A 21,958-nucleotide genomic window follows, 5' to 3' on the forward strand; every position below is an offset into this window, starting at 1 on the left:
ACAGGTGAAATACCCTCAGACTACAAGAAGAATATAATAATTCCAATCCCAAAGAAAGCAGGTGTTGACAGATGTGAAAATTGCCGAACTATCAGTTTAATAAGTCACAACTGCAAAATACTAATGCGAATTCTTTACAGACGAATGGAAAAACTGGTAGAAGCCGACCTTGGGGAAGATCAGTATGGATTCCGTAGAAACGTTGGAACACGTGAGGCAATACTTACCTTACGACTTATCTTAGAAGAAAGATTAAGAAAAGGCAAACCTACACGATTACACACAGATTATGCAAAAGAACTTGCTCCTCTTCTAGCAGCAGTTTATCGTTGATCGCTGGAGCAGTGGAGGGTACCTAGCGTCTGGAGAACGGATCAGGTAATTCCCGTTTACAAAAAGGGCCGTAAGACGGTTTTCACACGTTTCTAGATCAATATCGTTGACGCGAGTCTGTCGTAGAACTCTGAAGCATGTTTAAGAGTTGAAGAACTATGACGCTTTGGAGTACATAAATCTCCTATATAAAAATCAACATGGATTCGGCGCACATAGTTCTCGCTGTTCCTCCGTGAGGTACATAACGGTGTAGAGAACTGCGTTCAGTTTGACGCTGTGTTCCTTAACCTCAGGAAGACATTTGATAACGTCCCGCACTGCCGTTCAGAAAAAAAAAATTCTGGCGTACCGAGTATCGGATCAGATTCGAGAGAAAATTGAAGGCATGCTCAAAGAAAGAACTCAACACGCTTCTCTTAACGGCACAAAATCGACAGATGTAATTTCCGGAGTACCCACGGAAGAGTGATACGGACATTACTGCCTACAATGTATATTAATGACCTAGTAGGAAACGTCGAATACTCTTTACAACCGCTCATAAATCATGCAGTTATTTAAAACTAAGTAGCAACATTTAGTCAAAGCGAGAGCTTTCCAGAAATCCACAACAAATGCCTTTGGTGGACGTTACAGCAGGGCATTATGTATTATGGACAGGTTCATTAGAGAAATTTTAAGATTAGGGCAACATATCATTCTTTCCCTCGTACATCTCGCAGAGTGACCAAGACTATAAAATTCGAGAAACTGTAGCCAATACTGCGGCATTCTCCACACGCGCCATTCGTGGGTGGAACAGGTTAGTGGGATCAGTTAGTGTAACCAGAGGTACCCTCCGCTACACACTAGTAGGCGGCTTGTGGAATACGATGTGGATGTGGATGTTTTCTGGCAAATGTGTGGCCTAGTGACCGGCGCCAGTCGTTGTAACTTCTATGCTGTGTAGCGTCGTTCGATGACGTTTCTGCACATGTGTTACTATCCTCGATTTTTCCTCAAGACACCCTCAACAACTCCTCGAAGTTTCTCACAACGTTCCTAGAATACGCTGAATACGCTGTATAGTGCCTTTCGAAAGATCAGAAGTTATCCGTCTCGCAATACTTGCTCAGTAATTCCACATATTTCAATGTGAAATATTTCGTTCGCAGTTACGTTAAAGTGAATTACTCATTACTGCAATCAAATCAAACAAAATCTCACTACGGATTGTCATTTAGTGATATAGCCCTTCGGTTTACCTATGTACTCACGAATGACGTTTATTAATCATTGTACAAATTGACAGTTCATTTCGCGCATGTACGCGGGACTGAGCAGGGTTCATCTCACGCTATTAGCAATAGAATCACTCTCCTTGAATTTAGGAGTAGTGGCAAGCAGGAAAGTGAACTAATATGGGCTGTGCTGCACGTAACATTTCCTAATGAAACTGTTGTATGTATAAGGCAGATCGTATGCATGTGTGTATGTCTGGGATCGCCTTCCAAATCTCTGGATCGATTCCAATCACAGAAACATCAGGCCTCATGAGTGTCAACACTGTGGGATTTATGAACACCTTGCCCCAAAAGATGTGAAATCTGAGCAAAAACGTGGTTTTTAATCACATAGCATGTAGTCTGCATGACAGGCAGTTGAAAACAGTATTAGCCTGCCAAATTTACTGACATTGTAGGCCAGCCTAGATGCCAGAGGCAAGAAACGCTTTTCCAGGCCGCAATATGTAGGCTGCCTCTGCATGACGGGTGTGTTGTGGTGGAGTAGTATGGGGCAGCTTTGTCGACCTGTTTTGCGTGGCGGTCTGTACATAAGAGACAAAGAAATGATTTTCAACCCTGTGATGATTTTCCTGGCACGCATGACAACTGTGTTGTGGGAAGAGTATTTGGCCGGCTTTACTGAACTGTATGGGAAGCGCTCTTATGATGATTATCATGGTTGGGGATAGGCTGAAGTGGATAGAGAGCAGAATGGACAGAGAGAGGCAGAGGAGAAACTGGACTAAAAGAGGAGAGGAGAGGGTGATACATGAGGGTTGTGGAAGTTGTAGAGTGGTAGAGGACAGCTATAAAAGGATGAGTGGGACATAGGAGGAGAGACGGAAGAAGGTTGTGGACAGACAGAGGGGCAGGAGGAGATATGTGTAAATAGAGGGGTCAAGGAGATGGACAATGAGAGGGGGAATGGAAAATGTTGAGACATTGAGAGTGGAAAGGAGGAGTTAAGCAGCTAGAGATGGGTTAATGAGATGGACAGACAGGGGGAGAGGAGGCGGGCACAGAGAGGGGGAGGAGCAGGGTTGTTCAATGCATATGTGGGCTAAGAGGTGGGGAAAAGGCTAGTATGAATTAAATTGGATGTAAAGTCAATGTTCCTTGGAGGGAAGAAATCTTTGAATTATTTGGAAATTAGTTTTTCTCTCATAAGACGCCTTGGCTAACAGAATAACTTGTGCTGTTGCGTTACCGTTTACTGCAAGTTTCAGTGAATTCATCAGTACAGTGAATGCTAGATTCCTCTTGCCACAGTTCTCCACCAAGAATCACTTCCCCAAAATCTGTCATTATTGATAACAGTTGCAGATCTTAACCAATAAAATTGGAGATTCCAGCCATTTAACGCCCAGCACGCTTTGTGTCGAACAAGATCTGAGATTGTTAAGGTATCACTTGACCTTCTAATGGATTGTTCCTCAACGTATCGAGGAGCAGGTTTGGGGGATACTTTCGAGGCACCTCCGAGACGGCATAACTTTGCAGCGACCTGAACAACACTATTTGAAATTTTAAAATGGGCTAACAGGCCACTTAAAGCAAACAGTAGCGTAGGAAAATCAACTACATGCCTTCGCCAGGTGGAAGCAGCAGATTACCTGACGAGTGGATTGAGAAATGGGAGCCACAGAGACGCCGGAGTAGATGACTGTGCAAAGTGAAATGAAATTTTGTAACTTGTAAGACTTTGTAACCCGCTTGGTAGTGGGAGTTATAAAGAAGATTAGTAACAGCGAGAAGGAAAGATGGAACGCTATGATTTTAGTAGAACACCCACGATTGGCATGAAACCAACACTTCCGTCCAATCGCTACATGAATTCCGATTAGATGCTGTAGGAGAGTGGTGGGCTCATTGGATCTTGTAAGATCGGTGACATAGAGCAAACAAAAAAACACACTTGTTTCCATACTTCCTAAGACGATAAACATTTCAGACTACAGGAAAATAGAGGATTTAAAGGGTGGCACCTTGCTTTGAACAACTTTTTATTACTGGCTGCGTTAGTGGCGAGGGGCAACTGACATTGTAATTAGGTACAGAGCTCTTAGTAAGCATGATTCTGAGTTGCACTTAATAACGTTGTTGTAATGACGAACAATGTATTTAAAGAGTGAGCATTTTCTGACGTATACTTAATGACAGTGGTGTTTTTGCGAACAGTGTACATTGAAATTGAGTCTTTAGAAAGCCACATGTGAAGATGGTTGTCAATCAACCGAAACAGGTTATCGACAAAATGTATTTCATGTTTTATTGCGATAAAGACTGTAAAAATTTAACAAGTCCATCACGTCCATGTATTTCCTTCACCCGACGATGTCAGGTCATACAAAAGAATACAGGCTTCTTTAATGTGGGCCTACAGGAGAGTGCTGAAGTTCAGATTGATAGATGGAATAAGAAATGAGAAGGTACTCTGTCTAATTGGGAAGACAGGAAATTTCTTAACTTTGCCAAAAAAACGCGTCAACAGAACATTTTCGTAACAAAGCAAAGTGGAGGAGGTGGAGGAGATTAGTGTTTAACGTTCCGTCGACAACGAGGTCATTAGAGACGGAGCACAAGCTCGGATTAGGAAAGGATGGGGAAAGAAATAGCCGGTGCCCTTTGAAAGGAAACATCCTGGCATTTGCCTGAAGTGATCTACGGAAATCGCAGAAAATCTAAACAGGATGGCCGGACGCGAGATTGAACCGTCGTCCTCCCGAATGTGATTCCAGTGTGCTAACCACTGCTCCAACACACTCGGTAATAAAGGAAAGTGTGAGAGATAAAAAAAAAATAGGACCAGGCTTCAGAAATGTAAGTAGATTAAAATGGATACAGCTTGCAGCAGCAATGCATAGATTAATATGGGGGCTACGTCAAACCATTCTTCAGACTGGAGATCAAAATTACAATTTCTTGGGTCGATAGAGGCACTCTGCCTCGGGCTCTGCTGACAGCATTGACTTTTACCGATAATACTGAAGAAGAATTTCAAGTGGATACCACCCACCCAAGCGAAAGGCTGGCGGAACTTTAGAATTGATGATTTCGAATGTGCCGCTCATAGTAACAAAGACGCCTATGTCACACACACACCAGGTGAGTGGTGAGGTGGCAAACTTGTGATCCTGATACCACCGATAACTCCAAATAAACTGTATCTGGTGTGTTGTCAGCAGTGCCAAGTAATTATCACAGTGTGTCTGGATGTAGCTGGTTGAACTGCTATGTTACATTTGCTTCATAAGTGTGGTTTTTTATGATTCTGTTGTGTTTCAAAAGCTACGTCAGATCTTTCATTCTCTTTGTAATCGTTCAGTAGTAAGTCTCGATATTTAAATGAATTTTATTTGCCCTATATCTCATGCATTGTTTATTACACGTAAGTTCCAGCCAATCCGAAGCCAGCAAAGGAAGCGCGAATGCTAACAAGGAGACTGGAAAGCCGTGTTAATCAAAGGCGAAATTTGCAGACGACGTTAAGCTCCCCATTAAAACACTCACACTAAAACCAGCCCTCTCTCAGGCTCTTGTCTGAGCCTCCTCTGAGCTTACTGCGACTCAGCGCAAGGCAGAATCACAGGTCAATCGTATTCGGGCTGTGCTGGGTATTATGTATGTTAAATGGAGTGTAAAAAAGTTAACGGTAGGTCAAAGTTTTCTGTTTGTCTAAATATCTATGGACACTATAAAGAGTTTTAAATTCAGCACCTGCCGGCCACGAACAGCTATGTATATTTGGCAAGTCATGAAAATTAGTGCCAGATCTGAAATGGGATCGAACATCTGGCTTGAAACAATTTTCAAAGTATGTATTATTCAACGGATACAACAAGCTCTACTGCAGAGGTAAGGCCTAAGCAAAATCTATCGCAGAAGTGAGACTCCGAACATGCCTCGTGTAGAGGAAAAGTAGGTAGACTACAGAGATAGCTGAATGACGCCCATCACCATCTCTAGAATCCAGCTCGCAGAAAACGCGAAAAATAACTCGAAATTAAATGATTTGTTATACCTGGACGAGCATACCAACAAGTCTCACTCAGAAATTCATTGTCACTCATGTCTAGATCCACGAAATACATTCTCATTTCAGCAAAAATCATTCAATTAACTGGGTAAACAACGATTCCCAACATATCTATCCTATCTATAGTGTTGTTTTCATATACCACACGGGAGGCCCTTTGGCAGAGCTGTTTGTTGATCACAGCCACATTTATGTTCACAGATTAAACGTTAAGTCGCTCTAGAAAAGTGCTGATGGAATTTCACACAGAATTCTGAAAAATGGTTCCTACTTAATATGTATTGTCCTTAGTGACCTATGCAATGTATCACTGACACAAGGAGTTTTTCCAAACTAGTTAAAATATGCAGTGGTTTATCACCATCATGAGATTGATGACAAGTGGGATTTAAATACTTACTGTGCAGTTTCCTTATTGAAACCTTTTTCCTAAATACTCCCAAAAGTAATTTACTCAAGCAATGTCTCATACTTAAGGAGAAATAATTTACTTAGCATATCACAGTTTGGATTCAGAAGGGTTGCTAAACTGAGAATACTACATATAAATTTACTCATCAAATAGTAAAAGCCTTAAATAATAAAATATGGCCAGTTGGTGTTTTCTTTGATCTATTCAAGGCGTTTGATGGTTTAGACCACTTAAATCTTTTAGAATATCTCAAGTTTTATAGAACTGATGGCTTTATGCGCAGCTAGTTTGAATCACAATTAACAAATAGAATGCAAAAGGTTGTGCTGAATAAATCAAACCATTTCAGAAGAGTAGAAAATTTTAGTGAATGAGGAGGAATGACAACGAGAATCCCACAACGGTCAATTTTGGGTCCACTCATATTACTTGCATATGTGAATGACTTTCTAATTACCATTCAGCAAGTGGGATTGGTAATTCTTGCAGGCGATGCTAGTGTAACAGTAAATGCAATTAGAGAGAAGACACCAGAAGAGGTTGTAAATTAAATTTCCCAAGGATTTAAAGCGATTCTCAGAAAATAGTCTCTCCTTAAACTTTAAAGGAACACATTGTATTCATTTCTGTAGAAAAAAATTGGGTTATATCAAAACCTGTTGTAGCACATGAGAAGGAGTCAGTAAATAGAGTAAAGTGCTCGAAATTTTGAGGGATGCATATTGATGACAACTCGTAATGAAAGAAGTATACTGCTGAACTTCTCAAACAATTACATTGAGCCACTATTGGTCTTAGTATACTTGCGAATCTTGGAAACAAACGAATCAATCTCCTGGCATATTTTGTACATTTCCAATCAGTGATGTCTCATGGAATAATTTGCTTTGGTACGTCAATGTTCAGGAAGAAAGTGTTGGTTGTACAAAAGCGAATAATAAGTATAGTGTGTGGTGTTTATCTACTGATGGTATGTAGGTTCCTCTTCAAGAAGTTAGCCCCTTTAATAGGATTGTTACAATGCATACATTTGCAAGCGAAATTAGTCATAAGTACTCAAGCACAATATGAGAACAATAGTGATGTCCATATCTAAATCACTAGAGGGGAAGGTGACCTTTGTTACCCATTATTAAAACTGTTAGTGGCTCAGAAAAGAGTTCGGTAATCAACATCATAAAGTTAACATAATTAGTCTGATACCATAAAATCTAGCTTCATAACATTTCTCTTGGACAATTCCTTCTATTCCAATGACGGATTTCTGCTTAAAAACTGGTAGCCAGAAATATATACATTTATTATTCACTCCACATAGCAGAATCATTCTATGAAACTGATCTACAGTCTAGCATGACTAATAGCGCCGTCTGTTTGATTGTTAGACCGCAGGAGAACTGAGACAGAACAGGTTCCACCGGCGAATGACCGACCCATGTGCCTTTGTTGAAATTTCGAGCTAGAGCTCAACAACCGCCATGGGAACGTGAACATTATCATTGCTGACTGGAACATTGGCGGCGCTTAGCACAGCCCGATAACTCTCCCTTTCAGTTGTGTGGGCGCATGTGAGAGAGTGGTGTATCTCAACGAAGCTATGGAACCTACTTGTCAGCAAGGTTGTACCCAGGTGGGATGTGACTACGTGATGACCTAAGCTATGTTCACATCGTTGCCATGAGGCCCAGTAATTAGGCTGAAGAGACCATTGCCACGTGAGGGTTATATGGATATTTCAGCTGAAGATCTGCATCTGTTTCAAGTAGAAGAGCACACTGATGAAGATGCCATATTGTCACATGACAGCAGCACAGGTCACCGCTGTTTGGCCGGCCGGTGTGACTGAGCGGCTCTAGGCGCTACAGACTGGAACCGCGCGACCGCTACAGTCGCAGGTTTGAATCCTGCCTCGGGCAGGGATGTGTGTGATGTCCTTAGGTTAGTTAGGTTCAAGTAGTTCTAAGTTATAGGGGACTGATGACCTCAGACGTTAAGTCCCATAGTGCTCAGAGCCATTTGAACCATTTTATCGCTGTTTGATTACACGTAAGTGGCTCCACCGTCACGCCAGTCAATTCCGACTATGGCCTGGTACTCCAGAACAACCGATGTTTGCTCAAACGCGTATTTATGGTAACTTAATCGAGCATTTATGGGGTGTGGCAGATTCCTTTCTAGCTACGGTCCCCACTCGGTATATTTCGATTGTTGTTAGCGGTCGGCAATATAACAGAAGCTTATCGGGCATTATTTAGATGTGGCTGAAAATCTCGCATGTAGTCTAAGGGAAGACTAACTGGGGTGATCCAGTGTATAGTAAGAATCCTATGTTCCTGTCTGACTTTAATACAGGTTTATTAATCGTTTATTTAATATGTAGTAACGTGGCTCGGCTTATATTTAACTAGAGACCCTCTCACATCCAATGCGTTAATGAATCGAACTCATATTTAAAAATTGGTTTGGCACGCCTCTCAATGTTTATGATGTCATACCTCCTGCTCTTTGCAACGTACGATGGGATACTTTTGCAGGTACCAAGCTCGATACTGAAAAATTACTTCATGAACAGCGAAACTGGACTAAAGAATAAACTTTTTCCACTTCATTATTGTCAGTGTGGCAGAGGGGGAGGAATCGAGACAAAAATAGTTTGAAAATGTTGGAAATCATGTAAAAAGTTTGTTGAGAGTCGCTGTGTGATCTAATTCTCAAATGCTGGATGAATATAGTCTCACGTCAAGTACACAGTTTCTAATTGAGGTAATTTACTTGTTGTTCCAAACGTTTATATAAGATTATACCTCTCACTGAGCAGATTACGACAAGATTTTAATTTTTAAGATTCGATCAATAATTATATGAGATATATAAAATTAAATTTTGTTGCCCCTGAAAGCCGACATTTAGGCAACCTGCCTCTAGAATTGGGGGTCATTTTTAGCGATTTAGTAATACACATGATTCTGAAGCAGTGCTTATATTCACTGTTTATTCGTTCCAAAAGGTCTAAGCCATATAAGTTTAATCTCGCACTCACATTCGTGACTGATATACTACTTTAAATTTGATTTCTGCCAGTCTGTAATATTCCAACTCAACGTTTTCCATAACACTTGATTCACATCTTTGCCTTGAAATTATCTAATTGATATTCTTCCTCTAATAAATTTGAATTTATTACCTATCGCAGACATATAATTTTATCAACCACCGATTCCTTTAATAATCGAACTTCCAAATTTAAAAGAGCTTCAGACGTTCGATTGATTTACAAATGTTGCTTGCCTTAATGCCGCATTATTCACCCATATAGTACTGAAAAACTGTGTGTCATTTGCTCTCCGTTTTAAGAGAAGCTAGTTTTCCACGCATTTTAGTGTTTATGAAATCACATTACCAGAACTACGTATCGTAACAGCGATATAATTTCCCATTTACAGTCCTCTCATATATATGCAAATTCTCTCTGCAAAATATGTTGCGAATATAGTTAAAAGTGAAGAAATAATACATAAAAACTTCATGCCTGAAGCTGAAATTGTTCCACATGAACGATAAACACCTTTTCCTTTCTTTACTGTGTAAAGTTTGTTGATGTCGCTAAGCACTGTCATTCATAAAGACTGGACAGATGCACTATGGGTAATTTCAGCTCTGCGAGCCATGCTGCCTTGCCACATCCACTGATCAGCCAGAAACATTATGACTATCCACCTAACAGCCGGTAGTCAACGTTTGGCACGGATAACAGCAGCGACGCGTCGAAGCATTGAAGCAGTGAGTCTTTGGTAGGTAGCTGGAGGAAGTTGGCGCCACATCTTCACACAGAAGTCACCCAATTCCCGTAAATTCCGGGGAGCAGGGTGATGGCTCCAGATGTGTTCCATCGGGTTCAGATCTGGTGAGTGGAGGGAGGGGGAAGGGGGAGTCGGTTCGGTACATCGATTGGGCCTCACCGCTGTCTTCCTCGTACCATTCCATCACACTCCTGGTATAGTGACATGGCGCGTTATCTACTTGAAAAAAGCCACTGCCGTGATCGTCATGAAGGGCTGTACATGGTGAGCCACCAGAGTACAGTACTCCTTGGCCGTCATGGTGCCTTGCACGAGCTCTGCTGGACTCATGGATGCCCACGTGAATGTTACCCAGAGCACATTTCAGCCACGTCAGCTTGTCTTCGTCTCGCAGTACACGTGCCAAGACGATGGATTCGCACCCTCCCATCGGCATGGTGGGATTAGAACATTGAGCGCTCTGCCATTGCGCTAACGTCCAGTACCAATGGCCACGTGCCCATTTCGTACGTAGTTGCCAATGTCGTGGTGTTAACATTGGCACATGCATGGGTCGTTGGCTGCACAAGTCCACCGTTGGAAGTGTTCGGTGCACTGTGTGTTCAGACACACTTGTGCTCTGCTTAGCATTAAAGCCTGATGTTAGTTACACCACAGTTTGTCGACTTCCCTGTTTTCCCAGTCTGCCCAGCTACGATGCCCGGCGTCTGTAGAGAGTGGGAAGGGGGAGGGGGGGGCCCTAACCCAAAGACCTCTGGACGTGGTTCCATCTTGGTTTCACTAAGTGTTGAAAACACCCACCATAGTACTTCTTGAACTCTTGACAAGTCATGCAGATTCCGAAATGCTCGTGGCCAGCCTACGAGCCTTCAATATCCGCCCTCGGTCAAACTTAAATAGATCGTGTACCTGACCCATGATACACACTGGCAGCAAACTCACTGATACTACACGTTCCGTGATTGTATATGAGCAGCAGTGATTACTCGCCAGGTGACACTGCTATTGCCTGAGTGCATTTATATCGACAGCAGGCCGGTGGTTACAATGTTACGGATGATCGATGTAAATTTTTAACGTAAACCTAAAACTTTTAATGAGTAGATTCATTTGGTGAATAATTAACGAGACAAACATTTTTGCTGCTGCTTTATCTTCGAATGGGTATATCACGTATTTTCCAAACATATTTACGTCTTTGCTTCGCTGTTTTACACAATTAAACTGCAGAGACGATGTAGAAATTGTCTGTGGTTTTTAACTGTGTCCCTGTGGTGTTGTCCGAAGAACGAGGTACCTCATGTGGGAACCATAACAATACGGCATCAAGAGTTTCCATACAGCACCGCTGCATCACACTCACTTACGTCAAAGCTGCAATAATCGTCCAAAAATTACGACAGGTACCTCATGTGGGAACCATAACAATACGGCATCAAGAGTTTCCATACAGCACCGCTGCATCACACTCACTTACGTCAAAGCTGCAATAACCGTCCAAAAATTACGACAGCATCGTCTCTCTATAGTCAGCAGTGCGAGATTTGTATTAGAACCATGTAGCAAAGTTTATAGTTTGACAGAAGAGACTATTATCTTGTACTCTATCAAATGAACTATTAGTTTTCAGCGACAGTAACAGATATATCTGATATTTCTGTTCAAGTGGTCAAGTGGTCTAATATTTAATATGTGTTGGAATATCAACTCTGCCTCCTCCAGAAGTAGTTTAAGAACCCACCACCGCGACAACGATAGTTATTTTGTGCGGAGAAACAGTCCCAAATCATGCTAACAAGCTCATTGGCTCGTTGCAGGCTCATTCTCGCGACGTTGTTGACACAAATAAGACACATAATTATGTATCTTGAAGTCTTGCCGGCAGATCGAATATTTTGCCGTTCTTCGGGAGTGCAACCAGGATATTATTACCTATTGTATCGATATTTCGGATGACAACCCTTCAGCCATTCTCAAGGTGTGTCACTTGCCACGTGTTTTGAAGTACTTTACACTGAGGAAGAAACGCGCAAGCGTCAGAGATAAGGCTGTTATTGACACAATAGCATCAGTTACATATAAAACTGCAGGCCTGTAAGGGTAAACAAAAGCAAGTGCAGAGCCGACGTATCTATAATGCTTATGAAATATTTGGTCTATAATTATGGATGGAATACATTGCAATTCCTGGCCGTGAAGACCAAGAATATTTTTTTCTTTGAGAGAGCAGACGTGAAGTAAGAGGTTTCCTCGATTTTTTGAGCTGGAAATCCTCGTCTCGGTTGAGCAGGTTATCTGTTAATTTTTATTTCCACTGGTTCCCTTAACACTGAAACCATTCCATGGTTTATGGAAAGTTGGGATAATGGCCACAGTCTTATTGTACTGCGAATCAGTGGTCGTTTAAGTTGTAGAAATACAAGTAGTAGGCAACCTGCTCAACCTAGGCGGTGGTTATCAATTCAGCTTAGCGTGTAAATCCCTCTTCTTAAGTCTGCACTTTGATAGTAAGTAGTGTTCCAGGTCTTCACGGCCTATCATTCCAATATGTGGCAACCCAATACTTCGTGAGCACTGCTTTTCGCTGAGTCTGCGCTTGCTTTCTTTTACTTTGACAGGCATAAAGATTTATCTGCGACAGGCACTCTTGTCACTAACAGTGTTACCTTTGTCGTATGTGGGGTTCTCCCCACTTCAAAGTGCGTCAAAAAATCTTGCAGGCGACACACCTCGACATCAGCTGAATGAATGTCAGCTGAAATATTGGTACAAGAATTATCGATGCCCTGGATGCACTCCCGAGAAATGATGGAATGTAAGAGACAAATTGCACTTGATACTTTCGAAGTATTCCAAGAAAGAAGCACCTATATGTCGTTTTAGAGCATTCTTACACGTCACTCTCTCTTCATCCCCTTGTGCATCGCTAGCAGTAGGAGGAGGATCTCATCCACAAAGCTTTTACGCAAAAACGTGAGTAATGTTTACACCAAATTTGCTTGAATTAACTGTAGGGGTCCCTGAGTTACGGTTTTATATTACCCATTTTTAGGTCCACCCTAAGCTGTAAGTGTTCTATATGGAGGGGACTGTATTTCTGCAAAATATTTCTTTTTCCAGACTGAAAGTGATACATGTGTGTAGTTATGTAGAAACTGCTTCAGGCATAACGAAGGTGGTCTAATATGTTATAGTCTTTGAACACCACCCCTCCATCCCGCATACACATTTAGGCGGGACAAGTCGTAAGGGTTGTCATCAATAACCTAACTATTCGAAAGCTACGGGTTCCATAGTATTATTGGTCGTTATCTAATATTTTTACACGTGTGCATGTTAGGAGCATATTCCAGAGTCAGTATTTTTATACATATAATACAAGCAATGAGTCCTGTAGAGAAAAATTTGATTTAGTCTGCTTCAGGAGTTTTCGAGTTATGTTTTCATGTCAGGCTGTTTAAACCCCAACCTCACCTTTGGGATGTTTTAGTGGTACAGTAAGTCCTTCGAAACAGAAAGTGATACTTGTTCCAAATTTTGTAGAAGCTGCTCCAGGCATTACAGGTACATGCTGTCTTTGCCCTCCCCCTTAACCCTTCTCACTCCTAAAAGTGAAACATTGTCAGGGCGCTCACTAGTGACCCCAGTCACACTAAATACATTGATTCGACATATCGAGTGACTTGTCGAAGGCACATTCTGCAGCAAGTGATCTATACACAATGCACCTGCAGGGTTTGAGACGCAATGTGTGAAGCACAGCCATCATGCGGGACCACGAGTTCACAGGCGGTGGTCTGTGTAATCAAGCAACTATTTTTCTCACCTCACACTCACCCATATGGGAGTCAGTTGGTTGTCTTCGCGCATTGTTCCTTTCTAGGTTGTAAGTGATTCGTATGGCAAGACTTGGTGAAATAGATCCAGTGAGGCAGGTGGAGATATGGAACATAAATACATACATGCAGATATTTTTGTGTAAGGTATGTCCAATTCAGAAGGCTGCTTTCGCTGTAGCGGCGTTGCATGTAATCCCAGTGGCGTGCTGGTATTCACAGTTGCACAAGCGGAGTTTGTGGCTTCGAAGCAGTTTTCTCATTTCTGATGAGTTGTTTCTGTAGTTGGTTGTATGATGGATTTCTTTCAGTCAGCACAAAGAGTGGTTAACCAATTTTTTCCTATACTTCATACAGAAGAGTAGCATGGTTCACAGATTTATCGCAAACGAGGTGTGCAGAGAGCAGTGTCCAGCACCGTGGACAACATTCCAGTGATGTCAGTGTTATGAAGCTGGATGTGTAAAGATGAAGGACATGCCATGACACATGCAGAAGGGCGTTATCAGCAATAGTGCCTTGATTTCGGCTATGGAGGAGTTCATGTGGATGACTTGTTGGATAAATACACGTGTCATTTCTGCTGAAATGCCGATAAACAAGTGAACTGTGTATCATACCAAGAGAAGATACGTTAGACAAAGTGGATGTCCAAGCATGTTTCAGAAAAACCACAAGTCGGCGAAAATGGTTATTTTCATGACCCATCTGTTCAGATACGCAGAGCAAGGAAATGACTTCATTTTGAGATTGTATCGTGCGCGTGGTGTCACCACTTCGATCCTTCTTCTCAATGGATGAGCAGGAACTGGTCGTAGAGCAGCTCCCCTTGTCCAGAAGAAGTCCACACTTTCTTCCAAAGTCGAATAAGGGATGCTCAGTTTATTTTTCGAAGAAAAAGAACGTATGACCTCTGCTCGCCGTCTGGCTACCACGGGGTGCAACAGTGAAGCAAAGCAGTTTTGCAACGCGTTGGTGAGGCTCAAACAAGCCAGCAAGAACAAGCGCATGTTCACGCTCTCGTATGGAATAGTGGTTCTACAGGACAACGCTAGGCCACGTGGACGGGAAGGCCCTCGAGCACCTTGAAAGATGTTGATGGAACGTTCTGGAACATCCTCATCACAACATCGATATTTCAGCATACGACTCGGGTATCTATGGACCCTGAAAGGTGAATTCTTCTCGGTTTATCAGCCGAGTGGTGTCGTCGTCTTGTTGCAACTTTTCGATGAGTTTAGTACCGATCATTTTCTGGTTACACTTCGCCAGAAGATGATGGGTACGAAACTCATCGAAACTTTGCGACGACACCAACTCTCGGCTGATAACTCGAGATGCATTCATCACTGGAATACGCCGAGAAAGACTGCAATCGCATATAGTATCTGAAAGTAAGAGGTTTACTTGTGACAAGGGACTGCAGGACACCATGGAAAACTGGATCCATTAGAAACCCAGGAGTCTCTACACTGACGCCATTTGCTCCTATCCTACACACTGGGATCTGTGTGTCAATGTCAAAAGTAGTTTTGTAGAGTTGCACTGTTCCATAAGTACTGTAATCATAATACTCTTACTAAAATTTCTTGAGATATAACTGTAGTCTCTTCCCATTTGTACACATTTTATAACACACACAGGTGATAAAATTCAATGTGTACCAAAAAGTAGCCCGTGAAAATGCGATTTTACGGAGAGGGTGTTGGGTCATTTATCCTGGTATACTGAACACAGACATGAGAGGTCAAGTCTTTTGTATATTTTCGCCTAGCGACCTTCATTTACCAATCAGAAGAGTGTCATGCTGTAGCTATACTGCAATGCAGGGTCAAATTTAAATATTACAAACTTCTCGAGCCCTGACTAATCGAACAAATCGTTTGCATCTTTTGGTGTACAGTGGACATGAGGCAGCATATAAAATCGCCATTTTCTCAAGGTTGCTTCTTGAGAAAAGCTCGAAAAACCATGGGTTTTGGGTACATGGGTACATGGAAATATTTTTTGATATCATTTCCCATTATCGAGATCCAGAGGTTAGAATTTACCACACTTAAATAAGTGAAATATGTATGTAACATTCAGTATGAGGTGTAAACATAGATTTGACCGATGTAGCGAACACATGACAAAGATTATAGCGTCAACGCCAGAGGTCTGAGGTCAAGAAACTGTTCTTGGTCACCATGCTCTCACCATTGAAATTTTATGACACGTTCACTTTGTGTAATTGTCGCGTCACGCCTACACAAATATGCCCTAAATGTTCCTGCAGTGACAGAAAATCGGTAAAAGGGTCTTCACATGCCTGGAAAGGGCTTAAAATTACGGTTAGAAATTATATTGTAGTGGAAACACTGCTAATTCAGTAAAACATTTCAAATAACATGTTTACTGTTTTGAAACACAAATCATAAGCGGAGTGCTTTCAATTTATAGCGATTAATGAACAAAGTATCCAAATAAATCCTAAAGCGAACTATTTTGTGTTAACCTTATATTAGGCAAACTTATATGTAGCTTATATGTATCAAAGTATATAAATACGCTGCCAAAACTTTACCGGCCTATGGAAACTGTTTTATACAACCAGCATAACTCTATGTAGCAGGGAAAAAGGGAACCAGAGGAAAAACGCTGCTGTCAGAGCACAGTGGAAATAAAAATACAGATTATTTGAGACATTACACAGGCTTGGGGGAAGATCAGGACCCCCATAGATTTGCGAAACTTAACTCGCTAATATGGGAAGAAGAATTTTGGACAGAAATTTTAAAGAAGTTTGAATAGGTCAAAATGAAATCGTATCTCTAGAATTTTTGAGCTGCCGAGGTATGGGAACAAAAGCAGTAGTGCGAGCCAAAGACAGACGGTGTAAGTGAGTGAAGAGACAGTGGCAGTGGAACGGTCAGTAAATCAGTTGGAGGAAAAGGAGATCATGGGTGAGAGACATATATGTATAGTGGCACTGAGGGGGAGGTTCCTGAGTGTGGTGGATTAACTACAAAGAGAGACTGGGTAAAAGGAAATTAAATGTAACTTCATCCTGGGTTCAGGAGAGTGGGACAGTGTCTGGTCGACAAAATGTAATAATATACTACTGGCCATTAAAATAGCTACACCACAAAGATGACGTGCTACAGACGCGAAATTTAAGCGACAGGGAGAACATGCTGAGATATGCAAATGATTAGCTTTTCACACAAGGTTGGCGCCGATGGCGACACCTACAACGTGCTGACACGAGGAAAATTTCCAACCGATTTCTCATACAGAAACAGCAGTTGACCGGAGTTGCCTGGTGAAACGTTGTTGTGATGCCTCGTGTACGGAAGAGAAATGCCTGCCATCCCATTTCCGACTTAGATAGAGGTCGGATTGCATCCTAGCGCGATTGCGGTTTATCGTACGTCTCGATCCCTGAGTCAACAGATGGGGACGTTTGCAAGACAACAACCATCTGCACGAACAGTTCGACGACGTTTGTAGCAGCATGGACTATCAGCTCGGACACCATGGCTGCCGTTACCCTTGACGCTGCATCACAGACAGGAGCGCCTGCGATGGTGTGCTCAACGACGAACCTGGATTCACGAATGGCAGAACGTCATTTTTTCGGATGAATCCAGGTTCTGTTCACAGCTTCATGATGGTCGCATAGGTGTTTGGCGACATCGCAGTGAACGCACATTGGAAGAGGGTATTCGTCATCGCCATACTGGCGTATCTCCCGGCGTGATGGTATGGGGTGCCACTGGTTACACGTCTCGGTCACCTCTTGTTCGCATTGACGGCAGTTTAAACAGTGGACGTTACATTTCAGATGTGTTAGGACCCGTGGCTCTACCTTTCATTCGATGCCTGCAAAACCATACATTTCAGCAGGATAATGCACGACCGCATGTTGCAGGTTCTGTTCGAGCCTTTCTGGACACGGAAAATGTTCGACTGCTGCCCTGGCCATCACATTCTCCAGATCTCTCATCAATTGAAAACGTCTGGTCAACGGTGGCCGAACAACTGGCTCGTCACAATTCGCCAGTCATTACCCTTGATGAACTGAAGTATTGTGTTGAAGCTGCGTGGGCAGCTGTACCTGTACACGTCATCCAAGCTCTGTTTGACTCAATGCTCAGGCGTATCAAGGCCATTTTTACGGCCAGAGTTGATTGTTCTGGGTACTGATTTCTCAGGGTCTATGCACCCAAATTGAGTGAAAATGTAACCACGTGTCAGTTCTAGTATAATATATTTCTCCAATAAATACCCGTTTAATCATCTGCATTTCTTCTTGGTGTGGCAGTTTTAATGGCCAGTAGTGTAATGACATTTAGCATCAGTCAGACGTATATTTATGATCAAAAGCAAGCGACAGCTTCCAACTGCACCTGACTCTTGCATTATATTGAGGAGACTGCAGAGATGCCGTTCACGGTCAGATACAACGGTGCAACTTGCAGGGTCGGCTAGGACCTGCATTGATGTTCGAGCACGCTTTCCTTGGCCTCTCTCCGTATTTTTGTCCAGCTCGTGTACAGCCATGCAGTACTCCCTTTAGTTGCGTATAAGATCTAAGTTTTAATTTATCCACCCATGATCTCAGTAGTTTTGTCCCACAGGAGCTCACCCCTCTTAATTTTACACGAATTACCACGTACAATAGCAATCATATTGAAGTTGTTTTGTTAGGCAACCAGTATAGACATTATAGTGATGTCTTCTTCAGGCTTGCTGTATCAATGAGACCAAGTACAACTGGTGAGTGTTCAAGATGTGGCACCAGTACTCGTGGAGTTCAATAGCAGAACCAGATACGAGTTCTGGTACCTTGTGTTCCGCATGCACGAGTGGTACTTGGTGTCATTCATGCGGAAAGCCTGAAGATGACGTGACTGGAACGTCGAAAAATTGGTCGCCTAATAAAAAAAATTTAAAAAAATAACGGATGTTCGGTTAGTAATATTACAGCCGGATTAAAGGAAGTGCAATGTTATACGTTGAAAGACAGCGACTATGTTCGAATGCCATAATTATTGGTAAGAAAGGCGGAATGAGGGTCGTGACAGCTCTTTCAGTACATTTCTATCAGAATCTTCTGAAGTGGAAAACATTTGCGTTTTTATGCAGCGACAAGAGCAATTGTCCGCTGGTGGATGTACATTCCAGTGAGACGGATTGCCTACTCTGGACGTGTATAAGATAACAGAGAGACTGAGGAGCGGCAGCAGAGGTAGAGGCGGTGCAGACACTCACCGACGACGTTGAGCTTGAAGGCCTGGCTGATCTTGGGCTCGGTGCTGACCTGGCACTCGTACGTGCCCGAGTCACGCAGTTGCGGCGACCCGACCTTGAGCGTCCACTCGTCGGAGCCGTCGGCGTGCAGCGACTGGAAGCGCTGGTCGTTGGTGTAGGTGAGGATGCCGACTGTGAGGATGTGCAGGTCGCGCTTGCGGATCCACGAGACGGCGCGGTCGCCCAGGTTGCGCACGCGGCAGTGCAGGTAGGCGCTCTGGCCCACCGTGGTCGTCGTCTCGCGCCGCGTGTTGTTGTCGAAGTAGGGCTGCGAGAAGGGCTGCTCCCAGTAGGGCGCGTGCTGCTCCACGACCGCACCTGCGGCACACACGCGAGGGTTCCAGATTAGATCTAAATTGTTGTTGTGGTCTTCAGTCCTGAGACTGGTTTGATGCAGCTCTCCATGCCACTCTATCCTGTGCAAGCTTCTTCATCTCCCAGTAACTACTGCAACCTACATCATTCTGAATCTGCTTAATGTATTCATCTCTTTGTCTCCCTCTACAATTCTTACCCTCCAATACTAAATTGGCGATCCCTTGATGCCTCAGAACATGTCCTACTAACCGTTCACTTCTTTTTGTCAAGTTGTGCCACATACTGCTCTTCTCCCAAATTCTATTCAATACTTCATCATTAGTTATGTGATCTACCTATCTAATCTTCAGCATTCTTCTGTAGCACCACATTTCGAAAGCTTACATTCTCTTCTTGTCCAAATTATTTATCGTCCATGTTTCACTTCCATACATGGCTACACTCCATACAAATACTTTCAGAAACTACTTCCTGACACTTAAATCTATTCTCGATGTTAACAAATTTCTCTTCTTCAGAAACGCTTTCCTAGCCATTGCCAGTCTACATTTTAAATCCTCTCTACTTTGACCACCATCACTTATTTTGCTCCCCAAATAGCAAAACTCCTTTACTACTTTAAGTGTCTCATTTCCTAATGTGATTCCCTCAGCATCACCCGACTTGATTCGACTACATTCCACTATCCTCGTTTTGCTTTTGTTGATGTTCATCCTATATCCTCCTTTCGAGACACTGTTCATTCCGTTCAACTGCTCTTCCAAGTCCTTTGCTGTCTCTGATAGAATTACAATGTCATCGGCGAACCTCAAAGTTTTTATTTCTTCTCCATGGATTTTAATACCTACTCCGAATTTTTCTTTTATTTCCTTTACTGCTTGCTCAATATACAGATTGAATAACATCGGGGAGAGGCTACAAACCTGTCTCACTCCCTTCCCAACCGCTGCTTCCCTTTCATTTGCGTCAACTCTTATAAATGCCATTTGGTTTCTGTACAAATTGTAAATTGCCTTTCGCTCCCTGTATTTTACCCCTGCCACCTTCAGAATTTGAAAGAGATTATTCCAGTCAACATTGTCGAAAGCTTTCTCTAAGTCAACAAATGCTAGATTAGATTAGATTAATTATTCATTCCATAGACCCATAAAAGAGAGAATGCTCGTGGGTGTGGAACATGTCAGATAAACACATTACAAAAATGTAATTAGAAAAACTTGAGTTTGATTAATTTTAATGGTCCTCAGTCAATAAGCAGTAAAATTATGCACATGAATTAAATTTAAATTTCTAATATTTACAAGTTTAATACTTACATCAACTTTCATTAAATCCATCATTCAGACATTTACTAGTTTCTTGGCTATTACAACCAAGTATTGTCAAAAATTAGAGTAGATTATTCATTTCAGTTATCCTCAGTTAAGATCAGCCAGATTATGTACAAGATTTAAAATTAAACTTCCACTATTTACAGCGCCCCCTGGGGGGCTAGCGCCCGCGATCGCCCGCGGCCAGCGCCCCGGGCGAATTCGTATGTTGTCGCAGTGGCCGAACCGTGCCGCTTAGCTGGCCGTGCGGACCGCCCGACCGCCCGCTGCGCCTCTCGACCTTATACCATTATAAGACACAACCACGGGTTTGGATATTGTTCGAGCCCTCCAGTCAATGGGTTTAAAATCGGAACGCCGGACCAGTGTAACAACGGATGGAGCCCCTGCGCTACGAGGGATACGCACTGGATTCCTGGGTTACGTCAGGTCAAAAATGGCTGAAGTCGGCTGTTCCTTATTCGTGGCAGTCCATTGTCTGATATACCACGAAGCACTTTGTGCGAAGATTGTCAACATAAAAAATGTTATGGACACAGTTCTTCGAACGGTTAATTATCTTCGATCGCATGGACTCACACATCGCCAATTTAAAGAATTTCTGGCTGATATCGAAGCGGAATACCCGGACGTCCCCTACCACACCGAAGTAAGATGGCTGAGCAGAGGAAAGGTGCTTAATCGGTTTTTCTCCTTGAGGGGTGAAATAAATACCTTTTTGAAATGAAAGGAAGCTCAGAAGAATTACTTTGTGATCCTAAGTGGGTGGCGAATTTGGCTTTTTTGAGTGACCTTACTGGTCATTTAAATACCTTGAACATTTCACTCCAAGACGAAAATCATTCTGTTGCTGATTTAGTGCAGACGATTCAAGCATTAAAAAAAAACTTAATTTCTGGGGAAAACAGTTGCTCAAGAAGAATTGTGGACACTTTCCTGCACTAGACCGTGTTAAAGAAGATGTCGATTTTTCAGATTATGTTCAAATCATTTGCGAATTACAAGAACAGTTCTAAAACAGGATTTTGGAGATTAGTGAGCTTCAACCGGCCTTGTATATATTCGCCCGTTTTCCCTTCGGGCAGAGGACGTCTCACAAGTGCGTCAACTAGAGCTGATTGACCTGCAGTGCGATGTCCGCCTGAAGAACTGTTTTCCTATGTCTAAAACTTTGGATGACTTTTACAGATGTCTTCCACGAGAAAAATATCCTCTTTTGCACAAGCACGCGGCCAAATTTCTCTCAATGTTTGGTTCTACGTATATTTGGGAGCGCTTTTTCTCTCTTTTAAAGCTTGCTAAAGCTAAGAACCGTTCGTTACTTGGCGA

At 42.5% G+C, this 21,958-nt stretch overlaps 1 protein-coding gene across 1 annotated transcript in view; it reads right to left on the bottom strand.

Annotated features, from left to right (window-relative positions):
• Positions 1–21,958, bottom strand: part of LOC124709087 (limbic system-associated membrane protein-like) — a 133,630-nt gene that overhangs the window by 102,385 nt on the left and 9,287 nt on the right. The window contains exon 2 of the mRNA XM_047240735.1: positions 18,942–19,298. Within this exon, the coding sequence (XP_047096691.1) occupies positions 18,942–19,298 (357 nt within the window). The remainder of the gene's footprint in view (positions 1–18,941; positions 19,299–21,958) is intronic.

Source organism: Schistocerca piceifrons, chromosome 7 (assembly GCF_021461385.2).
Source record: "Schistocerca piceifrons isolate TAMUIC-IGC-003096 chromosome 7, iqSchPice1.1, whole genome shotgun sequence".
In the NCBI taxonomy this organism is placed as follows: Eukaryota; Metazoa; Arthropoda; class Insecta; order Orthoptera; family Acrididae; genus Schistocerca; species Schistocerca piceifrons.